The sequence below is a fragment of the Haliotis rufescens genome, unplaced genomic scaffold (assembly GCF_023055435.1).
Source record: "Haliotis rufescens isolate VD_foot unplaced genomic scaffold, xgHalRufe1.0.p SCAF_17, whole genome shotgun sequence".
In the NCBI taxonomy this organism is placed as follows: Eukaryota; Metazoa; Mollusca; class Gastropoda; order Lepetellida; family Haliotidae; genus Haliotis; species Haliotis rufescens.
In genome coordinates, this window is record NW_025963857.1 from 2005321 (window position 1) to 2028887 (window position 23567).

General features: G+C 41.3%; 2 protein-coding genes across 2 annotated transcripts; one reads left to right on the forward strand and one right to left on the reverse strand.

Annotated features, from left to right (window-relative positions):
• Positions 1-1002: 1002 nt before the first annotated feature.
• LOC124149285 (cysteine desulfurase, mitochondrial-like) lies at positions 1003-16887 on the reverse strand. The gene is made up of 13 exons (XM_046520806.2): positions 16711-16887; positions 16159-16256; positions 15731-15847; positions 15281-15418; positions 14691-14789; positions 14300-14393; positions 13329-13463; positions 11711-11868; positions 11233-11338; positions 11037-11118; positions 9459-9542; positions 8181-8270; positions 1003-4800 (listed from the first exon to the last, which is right to left on the reverse strand). The coding sequence occupies exons 1-13, from the start codon at positions 16805-16807 to the stop codon at positions 4737-4739; spliced, it is 1362 nt and encodes a 453-aa protein (XP_046376762.1). The 5' UTR covers positions 16808-16887; the 3' UTR covers positions 1003-4736.
• A 1921-nt stretch (positions 16888-18808) lies between these two features.
• On the forward strand, positions 18809-23181 carry LOC124149205 (pyruvate dehydrogenase [acetyl-transferring]-phosphatase 1, mitochondrial-like). Its single transcript, XM_046520682.2, has one exon. It carries the CDS (start codon positions 18928-18930, stop codon positions 20482-20484), a length of 1557 nt encoding a protein of 518 aa, XP_046376638.2. The 5' UTR covers positions 18809-18927; the 3' UTR covers positions 20485-23181.
• Positions 23182-23567: the final 386 nt, after the last annotated feature.

Here is a 23567-nt window from a genome sequence, read left to right on the forward strand (position 1 = left end):
GGTTACATTTTATCATTCATCTTTACATGTGAATTAATGCTTATCATCGGGAAATATTTTGAATATTTTCACATATGAAATATAACCCGACCGTCGGGCAGGGGGATTTGAAAATCTGGCAACCCGAGTTGAAATCAACCCGTCACGGACGGTCGGGCAGGCAGGTATTTCGAACACTGATTTTAGGCTAGTGACGAGTGATGAGACCTGGATCCAGCACTAACGGGATTGGGTGGTCAGACTCGCTGACTTGGTTGATGCATGTCATCGATCCCAAGTGTGTGGATCGATGCTCATGATGTCAATCACTGGATTGTCTGGTCCAGACTCGATTATATACAGGCTGCCATCATATAGCTGGAATGTTGCCGAGTGTGGCGTTAAACAACAAACAAACAAACACTATGAACCTGGCAGCAAACAAAATCCATTGAGTGGAAACACTTCAGGTCTCCCCTAACCAACAGTCACCAATTCCAATTGTGTGGATTGATGCTCATGATGTTAATCACTAGATTGTCTGGTCCAGACTTGATTATTTACAGACCGCCGTCAAGTAGCTGGAACATTGCTGAGTGCGGCGATAAACAACAAACCAACCAACGGATCAATTGAGAAAGTTATGCCCCCCTTCTTTGGGGACAGTCATGGCATAATACACATTGATTACTTACCACAGGGAACAACCGTGAAAGGTGAATAGTATGCTAAACTATTAAACAGACCTATCAGAGAGGCGTTGCGGAAGACTTGGCTGTGGAGTTCTCCATCAGGACAATGCTCCAGTTCACACCAGTCATGTTGCAATGGCTGCTGTAAGGAGATTCTACATATCTACCTTGTTCCCCAGTGCCATTGTACTACGGATCTTAGCGCTAAGGTGATCGTAACTCCCATACCATAACATAGACTTACGACTGTCATATGGCTAAGGTTGTTCTGTACAACGGCACCCTGATCCCTAGTGACGATATTGTAAAGAAAAAAAGAAGAGACAATATGTAGATTTCTCATAAAGTTGTATTCACGATCAAACAGACTATATATATATCCTGTACATGTTGCATGTCCTGGTCATAACAGACATGCAACTATTTACAGACCACTGTACACATGGTGCTGGCCAAATGGTCGGTAGCAGTTACTTCACAAATGTACATGGTAGCGAGAAAATAAAGTGAAATCACCTGCCACTTCTCAAACTCACGTCCTGGACTTACACGTCCTATTCTAGTAACCGCGTCCACTGTCTGTCTGACATTTGTCACTGTGGTCACAAATTTCAAGAAACAAGAAACATTGTACATCATATCACTGACACAAGTACTCCCATGAATCGATACCAGGATGGAATGCGACATCCATAGTATTTTAGGGTTTAAGGTGAGATTTTTCAAATTAATACTGATTTACACATTCCTCACTCTAAAATAAGGAATAATAAAATAGTGAAAAAAATCAAATCTGAAAATCATTTGTTTTATTGCTCCAGTTGGAAACTTGCACGTTCAACACACAATCACTGTGCAAGCACTTGGCTAAACTGCAAAACCCAACAGGAAACGGATAACACGGCTCCAAAGGAATCATATTCAGATAGCATTTTGAAGAACAAAATCCAAAACCCTTTGATCTAGGTTTATCCTCCTTCCTCCTTTCATCACAAAATCTGTAAACCTGGCAATGAAAAAGTCTGTCCTAATGAGGTTAAACAAGCAACCCAACTGTTAGGGCTGTGACGACTTTCCGAACCGGGTACCCGACTCCCTACTACCCGTCCCAACAAGGGGCCCCACAATACACCGGCCTGCACATTGGGTTACTGTACTCACATTCCGATTCTAAATATATGCCCTAATTTTTAGTGTATAATGTGCATGTTTTTTCCCCAAGAAAATACAGCTGTGTAGGCGAGGGGTTTAACAAATGATTTTTCATACTGTTACAGCCATTAAGCAATATATCATGTGGCTAACCACAGGTCCGGGTAGTCCTATGGGTACCCGGGTCCGACTCAGGATCCACCCAACCTGGATACCCGAGTTACCCGTCCCAGCCCTAGTAACCGTTACATCATATTTCAAGGATGTAAGTGGAACCGTACATGTAATATACACACTGGACATTGCTTCCAGTTAGCAATACAGTAAGTACCCTGTGTCTTACATGTCAACATTTTGATTTTGAAAGTTTTCAGTACAACCAACTAAGCAATACAAACCAGCAGTAATGCCCTTCCTCAGACAGCAATGCCCTTCCTCAGACAGCAATGCCCTTAGACAGCTATGCCCTTCCTCAGACAGCAATGCCCTTAGACAGCTATGCCTTTCCTCAGACAGCAATGCCCTTAGACAGCTATGCCCGTCCTCAGACAGCAATGCCCTTCCTCAGACAGCAATGCCCTTAGACAGCTATGCCCTTCCTCAGACAGCAATGCCCTTAGACAGCTATGCCCTTCCTCAGACAGCAATGCCCTTAGACAGCTATGCCTTTCCTCAGACAGCTATGCCCGTCCTCAGACAGCAATGCCCTTCCTCAGACAGCAATGCCCTTAGACAGCAATGCCCTTCCTCAGACAGCAATGCCCTTCCTCAGACAGCTATGCCCTTCCTCAGACAGCAATGCCCTTAGACAGCAATGCCCTTCCTCAGACAGCAATGCCCTTCCTCAGACAGCAATGCCCTTCCTCAGACAGCAATGCCCTTCCTCAGATAGCAATGCCCTTAGACTGCAATAGCTATTGGAATATTTCCAAGTCAAATCAGTTTAGGAAATGTTTTTGAAAATGCAGCAATCCCTGAGATCAACTAATGAAAATTTACACTAGAGAAAAGCTATATGTTCCAGATAAAGTTGCCATTCCTGCTGACATGTCTTTGAACAGCATATTGACTGTTCCCATGATCCCCCAAACAATATAATCTCTGTTGGTAACTATGGCGATGGACATACAATATCAGCTTTATTTAAAGTCAACAAATAACAAACATTACTACTACCGACACCTTTGCATAGCAACTCCACAACAAATCTATGTGTACATTGCAAGAATATGCCACATACAGGGCTGAGGCAAACTCTTATTAGTGAAATTCACTGAGGTTTCTCACAACCAAGCTTATAAGGGACTGAATAAAAGTCAATGGACCACAGAGTCAAACTATTCAAAATGTTAAGCAAGGAATGAAATCTAGAACTCCAGGTCATGCTATGTTAGGTTATCGGAAACAAGCCAGGCACTGATTATAGAGATTATATCCTCACAGTTGATTAACATTAATTCGTACATTCTGGTTACCATGGTTACAGTACTGACCTCGAATCTGTCAAAATCACAATGTGTCAAAATTTAGAAAAAAATTCTTCACATAAAATAATAATGTGCATATTGATAACACTGCCAAAGCCACTCTAAGGGCTACATTATTACCCCGGTCAATGGACCAGTGTGCTCCAGACTTTCATTCTCGTCCTCGCGGGGAGTATACAACCCAAGCTGCATTGTAAGGAGCAAGAAGGTTACCAGTCAAATTACCATCTCATCCTACCGGGTACCCATTTACTGCTAGGTGAAAAAGAGGCATATTTCGAACAAAGTCACTTGCCCAAGGAGACACCACATGTAACATGTGCTTCAGTGTGGGGCAGGACCGAAGCCCTAGAAACTCTCAGGAGTCGAGTAGCTGAACGTGGTCACCCAAATAATTACTCTGTGACCACCATTGCTTGACTTCACCTTATTTCTGACCTGTGAGCGGTACACAGGACAACTTAGCTAACATGACGTGGACCCAAGTTCAGTATACCTATCATTAAAGGAGGACTCCACTCTGCTAAACATGGCAGTCCCAGCCAATATTCAAGTCCCTGAACACTTTCCTGGTTGTGTCTATAAGCATTTACTGATCACTCTCATTTCTGTAACTACACAAAGGCACTGTCTCAGTTTGTCACATGGATTTAATTACAATGCCTACACCTGGGCAGAAAATGGACACCAGATCATGGATCAGAGTCCCCCTTTAAGGGCTGTCATCTGAATTCTATCTTAATGTATACCACTGAAAACAAGAACACCCATAATTGGAGAGAGAAAATGAGTATGGTTGTACACCATGTTTAGCAATATTCCAGCAATATCACATCGGGGGACGCCAGAAATGGGCTTCACACATTGTACCAAAATGGGGACTTGAATCCAGGCATGAATGACGAGTCAACGCTTTAACCACTAGGCTACCCAACTGCCCCACCAGTAATTGGAAGATTGTGTTGCAATACCCAACAACCATGACAATTTAACTGTAGACATATGACAAAAATGGAGTTTTCTTTAACTTCTTTTGAGTAGTGAATGTTGCACATACTACAAGAAAAGTAATTTTGCTAAGATTATTTTTGTACTTGGAGACACCGCATAAATACACAGTAACACACCTACAGATTTCACACAGATGGCATTCTAGTAATTACATTCACACAAAACATTGCATGGAGCAGAAACATAACACAATAGGATAATAATGATTGTCTTGTCAAAACTCCAGTGAGACTTCTGATTAAATGACAGCCCAGCATCATGTCTTGTTGCCAACTCATTACATGTAGAGAACCTGGCAATGTTTGCGGGCGTCGATGGTTGGTGTCACCACATCACACCCACTTAGTGGAAGCTGCTTGCATGTATGGCACACAGATACTGGTGGCTGTACAAGGCCGTGTTTCGGTGCTGTGTTTCAGTGCTGTGTCCACTTGATGGACTTGAGATCAACACCCTCCTGAAACATCTCCCACAGGGGGCTGAAATAACAAAAGATCAGGTTCTTGGAGTGAAAACAGGTAAGAGAAATGCACAACAATGACTAAACTACTGCAACAATGACTAAACTACTGCAACAATGACTAAACTACTGCAACAATGACTAAACTACTGCAACAATGACTAAACTACTGCAACAATGAACAATGACTAAACTACTGCAACAATGACTAAACTACTGCAACAATGACTAAACTACTGCAACAATGACTAAACTACTGCAACAATGACTAAACTACTGCAGTCAGAAAGGAGGCAGGGAGAGGAAATAGCTTACACGAGATCTACCTGGCCCTGTGTTCACATCAGAGACGAATCTGGCTTACTTGGTGCCTTGTCAGCCCTGGGATCAATTCTACCCTGGTACACTTTGTTTTGTTTGCTTGTTGTTTAACGCCGCACTCAGCAATATTCCAGCTATATGACGGCGGTCTGTAAATAATCGAGTCTGGACCAGACAATCCAGTGATTGACATCATGAGCATCGATCCACGCAATTGGGATCGATGACATGACAATCCAGTGAACCAGTATACCACAGGGAGACAAGCATGGTATACTGGGATGTACTGTACCCTGGTATACCCACAGGGAGACAAGCATGGTGCCGTATTCGACCCAATAAGCGCCCAGGGCGCTTAAAAATAGACAGAAGGGGTGGGCGCTTATTTGGACCAATTCAGAGTCAAATTGGCGTAAATTCATCAGTAAGCCTTACCGTATTTTCTTGAGAATAGTGCACACTTTTTTTCCAAAAAACACAGCTGTGTAGAAGGGGGTGCGCATTATACACAAATTAATGAGTTTTGATGTTTTTTCCCCAATGGAAAGACATTACTGTGAGCATGTAACACCGGAAATACCATGTCAACAAATCCATACTGAAGTTCGCAAATTATTCATGTAATTACACTGTCTGGCTATAAAAAGTATTCTTTGTATATCTGGACTTATGTTTGTAACTTATTTCATTAATTTTATTCAAAATTCCTTTTAATATTGTTTTAAATAATTTTGGCGAAATCGTGTGTGAAGCGATCGGAAGATCGCACAACTCACCATTATTAACAGCAACCAGGGTCAGATTACCGCTATTGACGACTTGAAACAAACTTTAGTTGACAGAGAAGGGATACATATATCATAATGGCCATACTTTGATTCATTAAAAGTCATATTTGTTTTTGTTGGACGATTCTATGTCAACGCCTAATTCTCGCAATCACGTGCACGGGAGCCTTGACGGTGACTGGTCAGACTGGTTCCATGTTAAAAATAATACCCGGAAATAGCGATCAGCTGCTTCGCTTAGGGTTATTATTATTTTAAATATGTTTAGTAAAAGCTGCATCTGAATTAACAAGATGTTGGAATATATTATTCCTGATAAGAAAATAGCTTCAGATACAACTTTTGCCGATCCTTGCATTTAAAATCCTGTAAAGTTATATCATTGGGTGTGTCTTGACCGAATCACCGGTAGATTCCAAGAAAACGTGTGTACAGCTGATTGCTGTGTCCGGCTTAGTTTACGAGAAAATACACAAGGTAATCTTAATCCCTGGATATAAAGCAATGCCTAGCTGAACAAAAAATACAATTTAAACGGTAAATCAACATGTCTGGTGATTTTTTATCTCAAATTTCGAATTTGTACTGACGAAGTTTCTCATCACCCGTTCGTTTGCTGGACTTGGCTGAAGGGGTACGGTGTAATTTTTTTCTGCGCATAATATTCAAAGTCACAAATATCTAAAATAACCGGTTAAAAGACTTCAAATATCCGGAAACCTCGGTTCCCAGACGATTTTCATTTAGAACGAAATAATTACTATTGGGTCGGATACTGGGAAGTATTGTACCCTGGTACACCCACAGGGAGACAAGCATGGTATACTTGGACCTATTTTACCCTGATATACTCACAGGGAGACAAGCATGGTATACTGGTATGTATTGTACACTGGTACACCCACGGGGAGACAAGCATAGTATACTGGTATGTATTCTCCCCTGGTATACCCACAGGGAGACAAGCAGGGTATACTGGGATGTATTGTACCCTGGTATATCCACAGGGAGACAAGCATGGTATACTTGGACCTATTCTACCCTGATATCCTCACAGGGAGACAAGCATGGCATACTTGGACCTATTTTACCCTGATATACTCACAGGGAGACAAGCATGGTATACTGCGATGTATTGTACACTGGTACACCCATGGGGAGACAAGCATAGTATACTGGGTCGATTGTACCCGGGTATACCCACAGGGAGACAAGCATGGTATACTTGGACCTATTTTACCCTGATATATTCACAGGGAGACAAGCATGGTATACTGCGATGTATTGTACACTGGTACACCCATGGGGAGACAAGCATAGTATACTGGGTCGATTGTACCCGGGTATACCCACAGGGAGACAAGCATGGTATACTTGGACCTATTTTACCCTGATATATTCACAGGGAGACAAGCATGGTATACTGCGATGTATTGTACACTGGTACACCCATGGGGAGACAAGCATGGTATACTTGGACCTATTTTGCCCTGATATTCTCACAGGGAGACAAGCATGGTATACTTGGACCTATTTTACCCTGATATACTCACAGGGAGACAAGCATGGTATACTTGGACCTATTTTACCCTGATATACTCACAGGGAGACAAGCATGGTATACTGCGATGTATTTTACCCTGATATACCCAAAGAGACAAGCATGGTATACTGCAATGTATTTAACCCTGGAATACTCACAGGGAGACAAGCATGGTATACTTGGACGTATTGTATCCTGGTATACCCACAGGGAGACAAGCATGGTATACTGGGATGTATTGTACCCTGGTATACCCCCAGGGAGACAAGCATGGTATACTGGGATGTATTTTACCCTGATATACCCAAAGAGACAAGCATGGTATACTGGATTGTATTTAACCCTGGAATACTCACAGGGACACAGACAGGGTTTACTGCGATGTATTGTACCCTGGTGTACCCACAGGGAGACAAGCATGGTATACTGGTATGTATTCTCCCCTGGTATACCCACAGGGAGACAAGCATGGTATACTTGGATGTATTCTACCCTGGTATACCCACAGGGAGACAAGCATGGTATACTGGGATGTATTGTACCCTGGTGTACCCAAAGGGAGACAAGCATGGTATACTGGGATGTATTCTACCCTGGTACGCCCATAAGGAGACAAGCATGGTATACTGGGGATCTTCACAACATGGAATCCCCAAAGGGAATGTATTGATAAAAAGGTTTTACTCCCTGGTCAAAACTAGCCTCCCTGAATGTCCCTGAAGTTTAGAAAGTTGCCTTGAATCTCACCTCATCTCACGGAGTCTCTTGACGTGTTGGACACAGCGGTCAGCTGTGTAATCGATCTCCTCCTCTGTAGTGAACCGGCCAATCCCAAACCTGCAGTAGTTGTTACAATGAAACATGTCAATATCATTTCTATCACGAGAGGCAAGGTAGGTTTTTTTGTTTGTTGGTATTTTGTTATCACTGCATTCAGCAATATTTCAGCTATATGACGGTAGTCTGTAAATAATCTGGACCAGACAATCCAGTGATTGACATCATGAGTGTTGATCCACGTAATTGGGATATGATGACATGCATCAGCCAAGTCAGCAAGCCTGACCACTCAATCCCGTTAGTCACCTCATATGACAAGCATGGGCTGCTGAAGACCTATTCTTACCTGGATCTTCACGACAAAGGCATGATAGGAGCAGGTAACTTTATAAACATTGTTACAAATAAAAAATAACACTGGGAATATTTAGGACATGTTATGTATGTTCATAATGCTCTTGAATTTATTATTGAAAACTTAGGTCTTTAGTAACCATGCTTGCGGCACGAGGCGACTATGTTTGTCAAAAGAGGCGACTAATGGGATCAGGTGGTCAGGCTTGCTAACTTGGTTGATGCATGTCATCAAATCCAAATTGTGTGGATCGATGCTCATGATATCAATCCCTAGATTATCTGGTCCAGACTCAATTATTTACAGACCTCCATCATATAGTTGGAATAATGCTGAGTGTGGCGTACGAAGTATGAAATCTGTGGTAATGGTTACTTCTGGTTACTGTAATCTTGCTGAAATCTGATCTCAGCCAAAACCAGACAGATTGACATCGCACCAATCCATTCAGTACATCATACAAATCACTCTGGTTTCAGGTGATGTTCACATATGTATGACACTGGTTTGAGACACTATAAAGATAACATTTAGTTCTGTTGTATATATTGTTTGTTGATGTTAATTAGACAGAACAGATGTCAAATTACACGAGGTTTCGGTTTGTTCGTTGTTTAACGCCACACTCCGCAATATTCCAGCCATACGACGGCAATCTGTAAATAATCTAGTCTAGACCGGACAATCCAGTGATTGACATCATGAGCATTGATCCACACAATTGGGATACAATGACATGCATCAACCAAGTCAGTAAGCCTGACCACCCGATCCCAAAAGTTGCCTCTTCCGACAAGCATAGTCACCTATTCTACCCCGGATCTTCACTTGATAGTACACGAGGGAAAAGTATGTCCCTTTTGAGACCTGTGACCCCTGACTCTGCCTACCTGATAGACGAGTGGGCAAGATCTTCATCGGCTCCTATAGCTCTCAGCACATACGACGGCTCCAACGACGCTGATGTACATGCACTGTGAACACAAGAACCATACATACAGCTCCTGGAACCAGGGTGTCATATACGTTCTGTGTTACATACTTCCTGTCAGCCATACCACACTAGTATACCCACTTGAGATCCAAACTTGTGCAGCAAACAAGGATGATACGAGGGCAGTAAACAAGGATGATACGAGTGCAGTAAACAAGGATGATATGAGTGAGTAAACAAGAATGATACGAGTGCAGTAAACAAGGATGATACGAATGCAGTAAACAAAGATGATACGAGTGCAGTAAACAAGGACGCGAGTGCAGTAAACAAGGATGATAAGAATGAGTAAACAAGGATGATACTAGTGCAGTAAACAAGGATGATACGAGGGCAGTAAACAAGGATGATACAAGTGCAGTAAACAAGGATGATACGAGTGAAGTGAACAACGATGATACGAATGAGCTAAAAAAGGATGATACAAGGGCAGTAAACAAGGATAATACAAGTGCAGTAAACAAGGATGATACAAGTGCAGTAAACAAGAATGATACGAGTGCATGATACTAGTGCAGTAAACAAGGATGATACGAGTACAGTAAACAAGGATGATAAGAGTGTAGTAAACAAGGATGATACGAGTGAGTAAACAAGGATGATACGAGTGCAGTAAACAAGGATGTTACGAGTGCATGATACTAGTGCAGTAAACAAGGATGATACGAGTGCAGTAAACAAGGATGATACGAGTGCAGTAAACAAGGATGATACGAGTGCAGTAAACAAGGATGATACAAGTGCAGTAAACAAGGATGATATGAGTGCAGTAAACAAGCATGATACTAGTGCTGTAAACAAGGATGATACGAGTGCAGGAAACAAGGGTGATACTAGTGCAGTAAACAAAGATGCTACGAATGCATGATACTAGTGCAGTAAAAAAGGATGATACAAGTACAGTAAAGAAGGATGATACGACTGTAGTAAACAAGGTTGATACGAGTGAGTAAACAAGGATGATACGAGTGCAGTAAACAAAGATGATACGAGTGCATGATACTAGTGCAGTAAACAAGGATGATACGAGTGCAGTAAACAAGGATGATACGAGTGCAGTAAACAAGGATGATACGAGTGCAGTAAACAAGCATGATATGAATGCAGTTAACAAGGATGATACTAGTGCAGTAAACAAGGATGATACAAGTGCAGTAAACAAGAATGATATGAATGCAGTTAACAAGGATGATACTAGTGCAGTAAACAAGGATGATACAAGTGCAGTAAACAAGGATGATACGAGTGCAGTAAACACGGGTGATACGATGGCAGTAAATAAAGATGATACGAGTGCATGATACTAGTGCAGTAAACAAGGATGATACTAGTGCAGTGAACAAGGATGATACGAGTGCAGTAAACAAGGATGATACAAGGGCAGTAAACAAAGATGATACGAGTGCAGTAAACAAGCATGGGAGAAGATGTGTTAGTAAATGTGGCAATAATTAACTAGAAGTGCAGTTCTCACCTTCCTGATGACAATGCCACATCTTTGAGGGCCATCAGCAAACTCTCCCCTTCCACAAAGGCAAAGGACAGATTAACACAACCTGCAACACAAAACAAAACAAAAGTTCATGCATTACCTCCTGGATGAAGATACCAGGTAAACATACATGGGAAACGGACCACAACTTGAGAGAACTACAACAATCCACTGGTACCTGGGTAGGTTTGGTCCGCATCCCCATTCCTGATGACCTGCGGCACCTGGGCTGTGATGCGATCTATCAGCCTCTGGGACAGCATGTTGATCCTCTCCGTGTCGTACTGTCAACAACACACACAAAACTCAACAGGGGTCCGCTCCACAATCATAGCGCTAAAGTCATCGTAACTCCCATACTTTAACATAGACTTGCGACAGGTTTATTGTTTGTCATGATCCGCTCTGTGAGTGAGGTCGCTCCAAAACATGACCTCCATCACTGAATTTTACACTCAAATAGTTGGTTCTGCTTATGAGTACCGGGACCACCTGGTGATCATATCTATCCAACTACACATATGCTAATGAAGTCATTGCCATTCAGATGTTCCATTCTAAAAGAAGCTTAAAATGTTGAAAGGAAGTTTCTCTGAACATGCTGAAATGGTTAGCATCGTTATGTCCTTCCCAATAAATAACTATACTCAACTCACTTCCATTTCTTTGACTGCAACCTCACACGCAGCCCCAAACCCGACCACGAGGGGGGTGGGGACAGTGCCGCTCCTCATCCCCCTCTCCTGTCCTCCTCCACTCTGAGGGGCCTCAACACGCACCCTTGGGCGTCGCCGCACATACAGGGCACCCACACCTGCAACATAAAGTGTATGTGATAAGAGGGGCGTCGCCACACACACAGGGCACCCACACCTGCAACATAAAGTGTATGTGATAAGAGGGGCGTCGCCACACACACAGGGCACCCACACCTGCAACATAAAGTGTATGTGATAAGAGGGGCGTCGCCACACACACACGGCAACCCCACCTGCAACATAAAGTGTATGTGATAAGAGGGCCGTCGCCACACACACAGGGCACCCACACCTGCAACATAAAGTGTATGTGATAAGAGGGGCGTCGCCACACACACAGGGCACCCACACCTGCAACATAAAGTGTATGTGATAAGAGGGGCGTCGCCACGCACACAGGGCACCCACACCTGCACATAAAGTCAGCATATTTGACCTGAGCAGGTCGAGATACATCTCCTGGGTGTACAGTGGAATGCTGTGACACCATTACTCAGATGTGTTATACTAAAGTGAGTGCTCAATATTTCAAATATATCATTACAAATCCTTAATAAACATTGGCAAATAACATTCATGAATACGAAATGTTCAAAATAGCCCACTCATCACAGATCTCTTGGTAAGAGAGTATGGTTTTACGCTGCTTTTAGCAATATTCGGGTAATATCATGGCGGGGACACCAGAAATGGGCTTCACACACAGATCTCTTAGTGAGTGAGTATGGTTTTACGCTGCTTTTAGCAATATTCGGGTAATATCATGGCGGGGGACACCAGAAATGGGCTTCACACACAGATCTCTTAGTGAGTGAGTACGGTTTTACGCTGCTTTTAGGAATATTCTGGTAATATCATGGCGCGGGACACCAGAAATGGGCTCACACACAGATCTCTTAGTGAGTATGATTTTATGCTGCTTTTAGCAATATTCTGGTAATATCATGGCGCGGGACACCAGAAATGGGCTCACACACAGATCTCTTAGTGAGTGAGTATGATTTTATGCTGCTTTTAGCAATATTCTGGTAATATCATGGCGGGGAACACCAGAAATGGGCTTCACACACAGATCTCTTAGACAAGTTTGAGGTATTTCAGCCCTTTTCCATCATGAAATCCTCACTGGGACAAGTGAGCCTTCACTTTAATACACCGATATCAGCCGTTAGGAATGTTACATGGTTACACCACTAGCCAATTATTTATTTGTCACGCAGAGTAATTTGTGTAAATGGTGTGGGGCTCATTAGTAGTTATGCATATTTGTGCATTCAGAAAGTTTTTATGTAAACATTGAAATAAGGATTTCATAGATTTAAATATATTCCTAAACAACTAAAAAAACCATAAGGACGACCCGATTCCATAGTATTTCTGTCATGCCATCACATATCAACTATAGTGATATGAAAGAATCGTGTCGTCCTTTTTGAGTAGTATGTGATGGAATTACACCTTTTTACTGGTTAATGCATTTCATATGGTAATACTTCAAGTCTAGTTGTCCACTGACCTTTAGGGCCATACACCTTGTGTCCACTGATGGACATCAGGTCAATCTTCATGTCGTTGACGTCCACTGGAACCTTTCCCACAGCCTGGGCTGCGTCCGTGTGGAAGAACGCCTTCCTTGACCTGCAGAGTTCACCTGCAGCAGCACAAGGTCAAGGTCACAAAACTTTCCACATCTCAAGGTCAAGGTCACAAACATTCCATATGTCCATGTGTATGTTTCAGATGGATGGGTGACATTGAGTATTTGATACCCAGAAATTTCATTTGAAAGCAGCGGTGAAATTTTTGGACATCAAATACACAATAGAATCTGAAAACACACAAAGTTTATCACCATTGTAAAATACAAAAGTTATCAGTAATATTCTGTAGGACTCTCCACATGAACTCAAATGTTTCTGTTTGGCAGAATGTGGAGAACAACCAACTCAGAGAAAACTGTCCCAACTCAATACTATTTTTGCCAAGTCCAACCACACGTTATTTACCAAATTGAAAAATACTTTTCAAGAAAAAGTCCTTAACATTTCTGTTTTCCGATCACATTTCATAGACTGCATCCATTCTGCAATCAGTGTTACAAGTAACTAACACAATAAATTAGGCTGAGACCAACAGGCACATTACTTAGGACCTTGTACATAATTACAGGCATTTACTAAAGGCAACTAACAGGATCAGGTGGTCAGGCTCGCCGACTTGGTTGATGCATGTCATCGATCCCAAGTGTGTGGATCGATGCTCATAATATCAATCACTAGATTGTCTGGTCCAGATTTGATTATTTACAGACTGCCGTCATATAGCTGGAATATTGCTGAGTGCGGCGTTAAACAACAAACCAACCAACGAACCAACCAAACAAACAACAAATTGGGAAAAGCTTGTTATTTCGATGAAAATTGAGAAATATTTTTTAAAGTTCTTATGTTGCATTTTAACACTGAGGTTTGATAGCTGATGACCTACCGATCTCGTTGACAGGCTGCCGGACACCAATCTCGTTGTTAATGAACATGACGGACACCAAGACTGTATCAGGTCTCATGGACTCCTCCAACAGCTGGGAAAACAAGGAAATCTAGCTATATTGCAGAGACAAAGTAGGTGGTATTTTTGGCACTACTTCCGCGAGCAGTTCCATGACAACTCTTGGGGGGTGAGCGGTAGCCTAGTGGTTAAAGTGTTCGCTTGTCACGGCAAAGACCTGGGTTCGATTCCCCATATGGGTACAATGTGGAGGAAGCCCATTTCTGGTGTCTACCGCCATGATATTGCTGGAATAGTGCTAAAGGCTGCACAAAACCATACTCACTCACTCACTCACTCACTCACTCACTCACTCAGTACAGAGCCCTACCTTCATGTCGATGATGCCGTTGGTCTGTACAGGAAGGTACGTCACATCAAAACCTTCTGCCTCCAGCGCCCGACACGAGTCTAATACACACTTGTGCTCCTGAAAGACATGGAGTCAGAATCTGACATATCCTGTTCTATCTCATAACTCTTCCACTTTAGACTCTTGTCGGAAACCTGACTCTAGCAAAACATATGTCAGTCAAGTAATATCTGATAAAATAAAGTTTTCACTAAATTCTACTGAAAGAGACAAATTTGGGCTAGAAGACAAAAACGTTTTTCATAAAGAGACTGCAGAATGAGTATTTGGATGTGTGACTGATCTGATATGCTTACATAGCTAGTACTAATAAACATTCAGTTAAAATAAATAAATGTATAAAATTAGCAGTCAATCACTACACTGTACATTTCAGGTGATGAGAACTCGAAACTCGCATCATGGTTTATCTTTCCCTCAGGAATTAATGTCAAAGAGATCCATGACATGAACTGTAATTCCTAGTAGCTTGTTATTTATTCTCATAGTAAACTATCAAGTATGATCTGGTTGTACTAGAATTGAACAATGAAATACTGGCTACTGACGGTTTGTGTTGTGATCACATGCCTCTTCTTCTCCTTGTAGAATCTGGCCACCCCCTTCACTGCAATATTGTTTGACTCAGTGGCTCCACTTGTAAAGATTATCTCCCTTGGATCAGCACCAATTGCTGATGCAACTTGCTGTGGAAACAGAGTGCAAAAAGTTTCATCAGATTGTACAGGTGCACCGGACTACAACAATGTCAATGTACAATAACTACATAGAAAAAAAACACAGCAGTAACAACCCAGTCAATACAAAGTCTTTGACAGGCATTTAGAATTTGGAAGAACATAAATACATGACACTTTGTTTTTATGGATAGCATCTTTTGTTATGTTATTTCATGACGTTTCAGAGCTACTTCTTGCTCCTTCATCAGGTGATTGATCTTCTGAAGACCAGTGTTGGGAAATATATGGGAAAACACTGACAACGTTAAGGTGAATTACCTTTCTTGCCTTCTCCATCGCGGCCTCACTCTCCCAGCCATAAGCATGTGTGCGCGAGTGGGGGTTGCCGTACAAGCTCACCATGTATGGTAGCATTGCATCCAACACGCGGGGATCCTGCAGTTCAGTGGAGAAACAACAATAACAAATAATGAATTTTTAAACTTCATTTATCAACAAAGCATTGACAGGGGCAGGGTGTGAGGTATGTGCTTAGCCATAATCTGCTTGTCATGGGTTTTACAGTTGCTCCTTGGTCTGTTGGCAATATATACCTGCTTGTGCATTACATACACTTGCCTCAGGGATTTCACCAAAGTTATTTATGTCTGTGACATGCATCCTTTTGGGCTTTGCTCCCACATGGAGCAGACATGCCGTGATACTGTTCAAAGCGGAATAAAACCCTAAACTCACTCACACCTTACCATTGGTGTTGTTGCCTGGGCATCTAGATAAAGGGGACGCTGGTCAGCTGATGGCATGTCCTTTCGAAATCCTTCCTGTTTCTCTGTCTTCTTTAATGCTGTAAAAAGATTAAATGATAACAGTTTCAACCGTGCAAATCCACTTACTCTGTAATTCAGAAACTGACCTGCAGGCATGGTGGGGGAGTCGGTCCTTAACATTTGGGCAATGACAAGGACCCCTTGACGTCCATGGTTAACTTAAAAAAAACAGGACTTCAACCAGACAAAAAACAATGTTGACTGAAGGACGTGAGAACTCTTGGCGTGTATGATGTTTCGCTGGAGGCAAGAGCTGGATTTTATGAACGCATCTCTAAATATGAAAAACAGTGGGTAAATAAAGACCAAGAACTTAGTAAAAATGTAATTGAAAACTGTGATGGATATTAAGGGGTTGAAGAAAAGAAATCCAGTTCTGAAGTGTATTTTATCCACGGAAGGTCTAATCAGAACATACCATGACAAATGCTTGAAAAAAATCATTGTGTCAACAAAATGTTTCTCCTTTACCTGTTAAACACGGTGATGAATGCAATCCCCTTGTGTAGCTTATCAAGCCATTGTGTTTGGAGAGTAGTCTCACACATGGTACAACCCTCGTCAACATCGTGATGAGAAAGGAAACGGGTATATACGAAAACTAAATATTCGCAAGCACTAGCTTCTTGGGCGCTGCCATTACTTATATAAATAATAGTACTTTTCTCTTTACAAGTTTACCGGCACCATCACCCTTATCCGAACAGGCGTAAGGCTTTCTGCGTGATGTGGTTTGAGCTTTATAACTTGTGGGGTATAAATGTAGTGTTCATTCCACGCTCCATAGTCGGCCGCGGCCCAAACAATTACAACATAAAGCAAATAATACAAACAGATCGTTTGCATATCTTTGGAAGTCGTTGATTTAAATGGGGCCAGCATCTACCCCTGAAACAAAACACTAATATACTAAAGACAAAATAGAAGAAGTTTTATTCAAGTGTCATACATTACATAAATCAAATCCCATGTTATGATCATTGTTGAAATATAATATACCAGGCTACGAAGTCCTAAAAGCCACTCGAACAAACAAATATAAACATTTAAAAGTATAAATTCACATATGATTGTTGGTGTATAAAGTTTCGTCTTCTCTCATTTAGCCCAGGATGTTGGTAAGCCTGGCAGGCAGACGTTGCCTCGGGTTGTAAATATTACAATAATGATATGACATTCTTGGTTGCAATAGTTATTCTATTTTGATATTTCTTGACGAAAGTATCTTGAAGACAAGTAAGAAAGTAATATGAAAGTCCCCTTGTCAGGCCTTGTGATAAAGGGATGCATGACAAACTTCTTATTTACATATAACATATACCGACGTCCTGAGCCCTACACTGAAACAAAAAAACTCTATACTAAAAGTCCGGAAGGACGCATCTCTGATCAAATTGAATTTTAGGTAAGGATAAGATTCATGAATGACCAACTTCTATATTACAATTAGGAGCGACGTTTCAGTGTAGGTTCTAACATCGTGATCATTTGATTGATAACAGTAATTGTAGACTTGATATCAAGCAAGTGATAACGGTGGCTGCTTGTACTCGTCCGGACTGATGCCGATTTATAGTGCTAGCTCATTGAGGTACCATGCCGCAGTTTAACATGAATACCCCACTCAGACATAGTATACTGACTCCGAGCCGACCAGTCCTTGTTTAGCCCCATAATGCTGAGCGCAAGACAGGGTAACAACAAGTACCATCTTTTAACGTCTTTTGGTATGACGCGGCCGGGGATCGAACCTTCCGGGCGGACGCTCTACCACTAGACCACGGAGGCGGTCAACGAAGAAACGAAGCCAGTCACTGAAGGTGGCAACACGACAAAGTTGGGGTGTTGTTGTTTTGTTGATAATGAACATAGAAAATTTGTTAATTTAGATTACTGAAATCTGAATGTAAACGAGTTTCAAAACTTTTGTTGACTGGTTTACAAACAATTTCTATACGTATTTACGACAATGCACGGACGTATATATATATATATGTTCTATATACGTCTTTGGACAGTGTAATGTTTATAAATGATCAAGCGAAACCGTTCATTGTTCATTGAATGTAAGTGTTTGTAGGTATGATTACTTACTGAAATATAAACCTTACACCTAGCTGATACACAGAAGATGTCAATGACAATCTGTTCTATTATAATGATTACACTTTCATTATGACTTTAAACTATCGCGAAGTTTATACTCTGCGAACGTGAAAACAAGCACCAACGCATCCCCACGAACACTAAAAATACGTGACCCGCACACACAAATCCCCCTGTCCCCACACAACTATTTTCAAGAGCATTTATCCGTTTAATAACTGGTAGGTACAGTGATTATTATTAGTCCTACTGCTATACACATCTGTTACAAGACTATTAGCACATTATGTACATCCTTATCCATAATTAGTATGTATGTAGCTTAGTATATGACAATCCTTAAACACCAGTGTCAAATCATGACACCAAATATTTGTCAAAACACCTTTGGAGCATGCGGGATACACATTGTACGTCTGACGTTTGTAGCACCAATATTATATCCGTGCGTAAATACTTTATAGAGCGCCACCTGGGAAGGTTACTCATGTCATTGACAGCAAGTGTGCAAGTCAAGTGTGTTTTTCACCTGTAAAATGAGAGTGCCGAACAATATAACAAGACTGTTTACTTAATCAGGTCATGTATACGCGACTAAAGCTTGTGTGTAGTGGCTGTGAGTTTAAATGGTCAAAGATCAGTAGGCCTACATTGTCAAGGTGTCAGAAAACGCGAGTGTGGTGCTATGATATCAAGAACATTGGACAAATTTCAACGCGAGGGACATTGAATATCGGTCAAATTCGATGGTACACACTCAGAAGTTTCCGTGGCCCTGATCCAGTGAAGTTTCCACGACTGACCCCACAGCATGTCACAGCGATATTACAAGCCAATGAAACGTCCGTGGAAGAAACATACGGACCTGTCAAAGGATTTGAGACAAACCAACTACAGTCAAATAACCCCATAGAAGACCGTCGCGGTGAAGCAAGGTTATTGACGAGCCATAGTAAGTGGGGGGTTGGCGGCCGGTATTTGTTTGGCATGTTTGATGGCCATGCAGGTAATTCTTGTGCTCAATCTGTCCGTGAACGTCTATTTCACTACATAGCGGTGACTTTATCTTCACCTGAAATTCTGCATCAAATCAAGGATGATAAGATGAATTTGGATGAAGAACTTATGCATCAGTATAGGAGTGGTTTGGACTATTACAATGAAAATCTAGGAGCTGTTCAACAGAGAAGTCTGGCAAAGTTTGCAAGTGAAACCCTAGCAGTACACGGAGAAGAAGACACGCTTGTAGACAATTTGACAAATGCTTTTGTCAGGTTAGATCAAGATATTTGTACAGAAGCTTTACCCGAACAAAACTCTAATTTGAACTTTCACTGTCTGCAATCAGCCTTCTCTGGTGCTGTGGGTTGTGTGGCTTTTGTGGATGGACTAGATTTGTATATAGCCAATGCTGGTGACGCTCAGGCAGTGCTTGGTGTTAATACTCATGGAGACGAGTGGGAGGCAGTTGCTCTCAGCAATTTACACAATGCTGATAATGAATCGGAAGTGAACCGTTTGTTCAGACATCACCCGAATGAATCAGGAAATATTTTAAAGAATGGGCGTTTGTTTGGTGACTTAGCGCCACTGCGTGCATTTGGCGATGTTCGATACAAGTGGGCTTCTAAAGATCTGAAACATATAGCAAATACGGTACGGTCACCACAGTCTGCCATCAGTATCTATGGCAACCGACTCATTCCGAGGAATTACCACACCCCACCATATCTGACTGCTGAACCGGAAATAATCCACCATCGTCTTACACCCAGAGACAAATTTCTTGTGCTAGCCTCAGACGGGCTGTGGGACACGTTATCACCCGAGAAGGTCGTTCAACTCGTTGCAGGGCACTTGGATGGTCGGCAGGTATGGGTCAACTTCCATCCCCCTCAGGGCACGACCTTGAAAGATATCAATGAGATGCTCAAACGACGGAAATCCAGTCTTGCCAATATCACTGTGGATGCAAATGTTGCTACACATTTGATTCGGAACTCCTTGGGCCCCGATCATGGACAACTTTCTGCACAGCTAACCCTTCCGGACAGTATTGTGAGATTCTACAGAGATGATATTTCTGTAACTGTGATTTACTTCGATACCGACTACATCATTGATAAGGCTTCTGTGTGATTGCTGTGCTGGGAAACTTGTTAACTGTTGTTGAACCTTTTGTTATTGCTGTGGAAAGACTTTGAACTGAAACCTCTGTTGTTAGTTGTTTACTGCATAATAGGATTATGATGATAGTTGTCGAGACAAATTTCTTCACAGTATAGGCCTGATAGTGCTATTCCATATCATACCCTCATCACAAAGGATATACAACGATTAGACTAATCAATGAATACCACTGTTAGCATGGCAAGGCCACAATATATGAATTATTAGATTTAGGTTTATAAAAACATTGTGGCCAGAAGTATTTTAGTGATATTTTACTTATTTAAACAAACTGGTCATGGCTTCTGTGTACCATGGTGTACAATAACAGTTGATGGATGTGATTTACCTGATGCAGTTATCTTTGTTTTAATACCTATGTTGTATTTCATCAAACAAAGAAAGAAATCCAACAAATGATTATTTTCTTCATCCGTAGCTACATGGGGACAATAACAAAATGCGGGACTGGGTGTTCAATAGTGAGGCAGGTGGGGTGGAAAATGTAACGATTAATTTATTGTGGCCTTAGTGTCAACACTCAACAGTGTCATTCAAATACAGGAAGCCATCATGGTCAGTTCCATGGGAAAATCACACAACATTTACATCTAGTCCCTTATCATAGGAATTTTCACATCTTTGTATCACAGATGTTCTGGGGTCATGGTTGCTCAGTTTTGAAGGTGCTGCATTTCGCTGTGCTGAGTTGTATCCCTTAGGCGTTCCAGAAACCTATGATCATGGTTTGAAGCACACTTCTTCACCCAGATTGCATCTAGACGTGTCTGCACCGTACACGTGGGTTTCACGAAAGCGATAAAAATCTGAGACCCACATCACTTTCAGCTTTCCTCCATCAGGCTTACATGCCGTGATATTACTAAAACACTGTTCAAAGCAACAGTCCCATCTCACTCACTCAAACAAATATTCTAGCAGTTCATTTTGTTAAGTTGCTGAAAATAAAAATACTTACGATTTGTTTTGTTTCCACTGGACTGCTGGACCACCTTGATTATGATGTGATCCTGATTTGGTTCGTGGCAATGTATTTATCAAACCCTGCACCCTAATGATGAAATGATGCACCAGTTACCCACAGTATTAATCTCAATGATATGATACACAACACGCTGTGTATAGATACATGTGTTATATACCTTACATGAATTAATGCTTCAATGAAGATTCTCTCGATCTCATTAAAATCAGATCTTTGTACTTGCTACTGCTAAGCAAAGATCTGAGGACAAACTGTTATGGATCTTGTCAGAATGACCTTTCATCCAACTAATAAGAGTATCACTTACCAAATCGGGAGAGTGCTGCTTGGAATGTGTTTTCTAGTCATTCCAAATGATAGTTACTGTCTTTACGACTGATTCCGTCAAAATCATCATCTATCTCTCGCTTCAGTGGGATAAAAAAATTAAAAGGAAGAGACTTTCCACAGCATGTGGGAGGTACGGTCGTACAATTATGGCAACCTGTTAGACATTCTGGAATATTCTACTCTTCAGTATTGTTCAAAGCATATAGTTGAAACTGGTGCTGCAAAGATCAAGAAAGCTGCTTTCTGATTGGCTAATCATGGCTAATGTCGACCTCTTGTTAGTCTTTTCATTGGGGACATGATGGGATGTCCTCAGATCTTTGTTTAGTGATAGCGAGAACTAAGATCTGATTTTAATGAGATTGGGATTGTATATAAGTAAAATGGGTAAGGTCAAGAAAGAAATACCTGCATTTCTGGTAACATGTACCCAATAGATTTGGGTCGTTAGGAATTAATATACGAATTTGATAATGCTGAACACAAATGTATTGTTTAAGTGAGATGATAGCTTAATTTTATTTTAGTTTGAAGGTCAAAATAGCTACAGCAACAATAATAGGCAAAAAAACACAATTTTTTCTCAATATATAAATATGTGTTTCTTCGTTTCTGTTTTCAGCAATATAAAAAATATTTGGGTGGCACGTGAAACAGTGGGTCTGTTGTTTTAACGGAAGCACAAGAAATGTTTGTGGCCTAATGATCTGCAGTTGGGCTTGATTATATTAATCGACCGCCTCCATGGTCTAGTGGTAGTGCTTGCCTCCCTGGAGAGTGGAAGGTCCGGGGTTCGATCCCCAGATGCGTAAAAAAATGGTACTTGTTGTTACCCTGTCTGGCGCTCAGCATCAGGGGTTAAAACAAGGACTGGTCCTCTCAGAGTCAGTATACTGTGACTGAGTGGGGTATTCATGTTAAACCGTGGCATGGAATCTTGGTGGGCTAGCACTATTAACATGATTAAATCACGATACGATATGAGTACAATGATCTTATTTCACCTCATCTTATTATATTATTCAAGGTCAATTCAATCTCATATAATGGCTTAGTCTAAACATGCATTAATAATATGTCCATTCGATGTGTCAGTTCTTTGAAAATATTCAGCTTTTGTTTCCTGTGATTTGTGCATTGTGAACAGTTTTGCAGTATATAGTATATTGTGTCGTGACATCAGGGTATCGTACTGCGCATAGTCCTTATCTACTATCATTATTTTCAGGGGAACCTCCAGTAGACCTGTAAGAGTTAAGTTTGGATGTATTGTGATGCTTTGAGTGTTATAATCAGATGAATTATTGAAAGTAAATACCTTTTTCTCAGAACATGGAGTGGTTTTGTCAGAGGTTTCAATCAACAAATATAGAGGACAAGGAAGATAAGGACTCTGATGTGTTTCTCATGTTGTTTTTTAGTGAGAGGATACATTAATTTTTCACCACTTACATTTGTAGCTCACCTGACTGAAAGTCAAGGGAGCTTGTGTCATTGCCTGTTTGTCAGTCGCGTCGTTCATCATAAATATCTTCTCCTAAAACACACTGGCCGATAAAGTTGAAACTAAGTGAACAAACATTTTTCAGTTACCCATCAAGTTTTGAATAAAATGAAATTTGGTATTTGTAGTTAGTTATGGGGCTCGACCTATGTTCTGTTTAGAATATGATACATTTTTACTTTGTTTTGATCTCGATAATAAATTCTCTCAAAG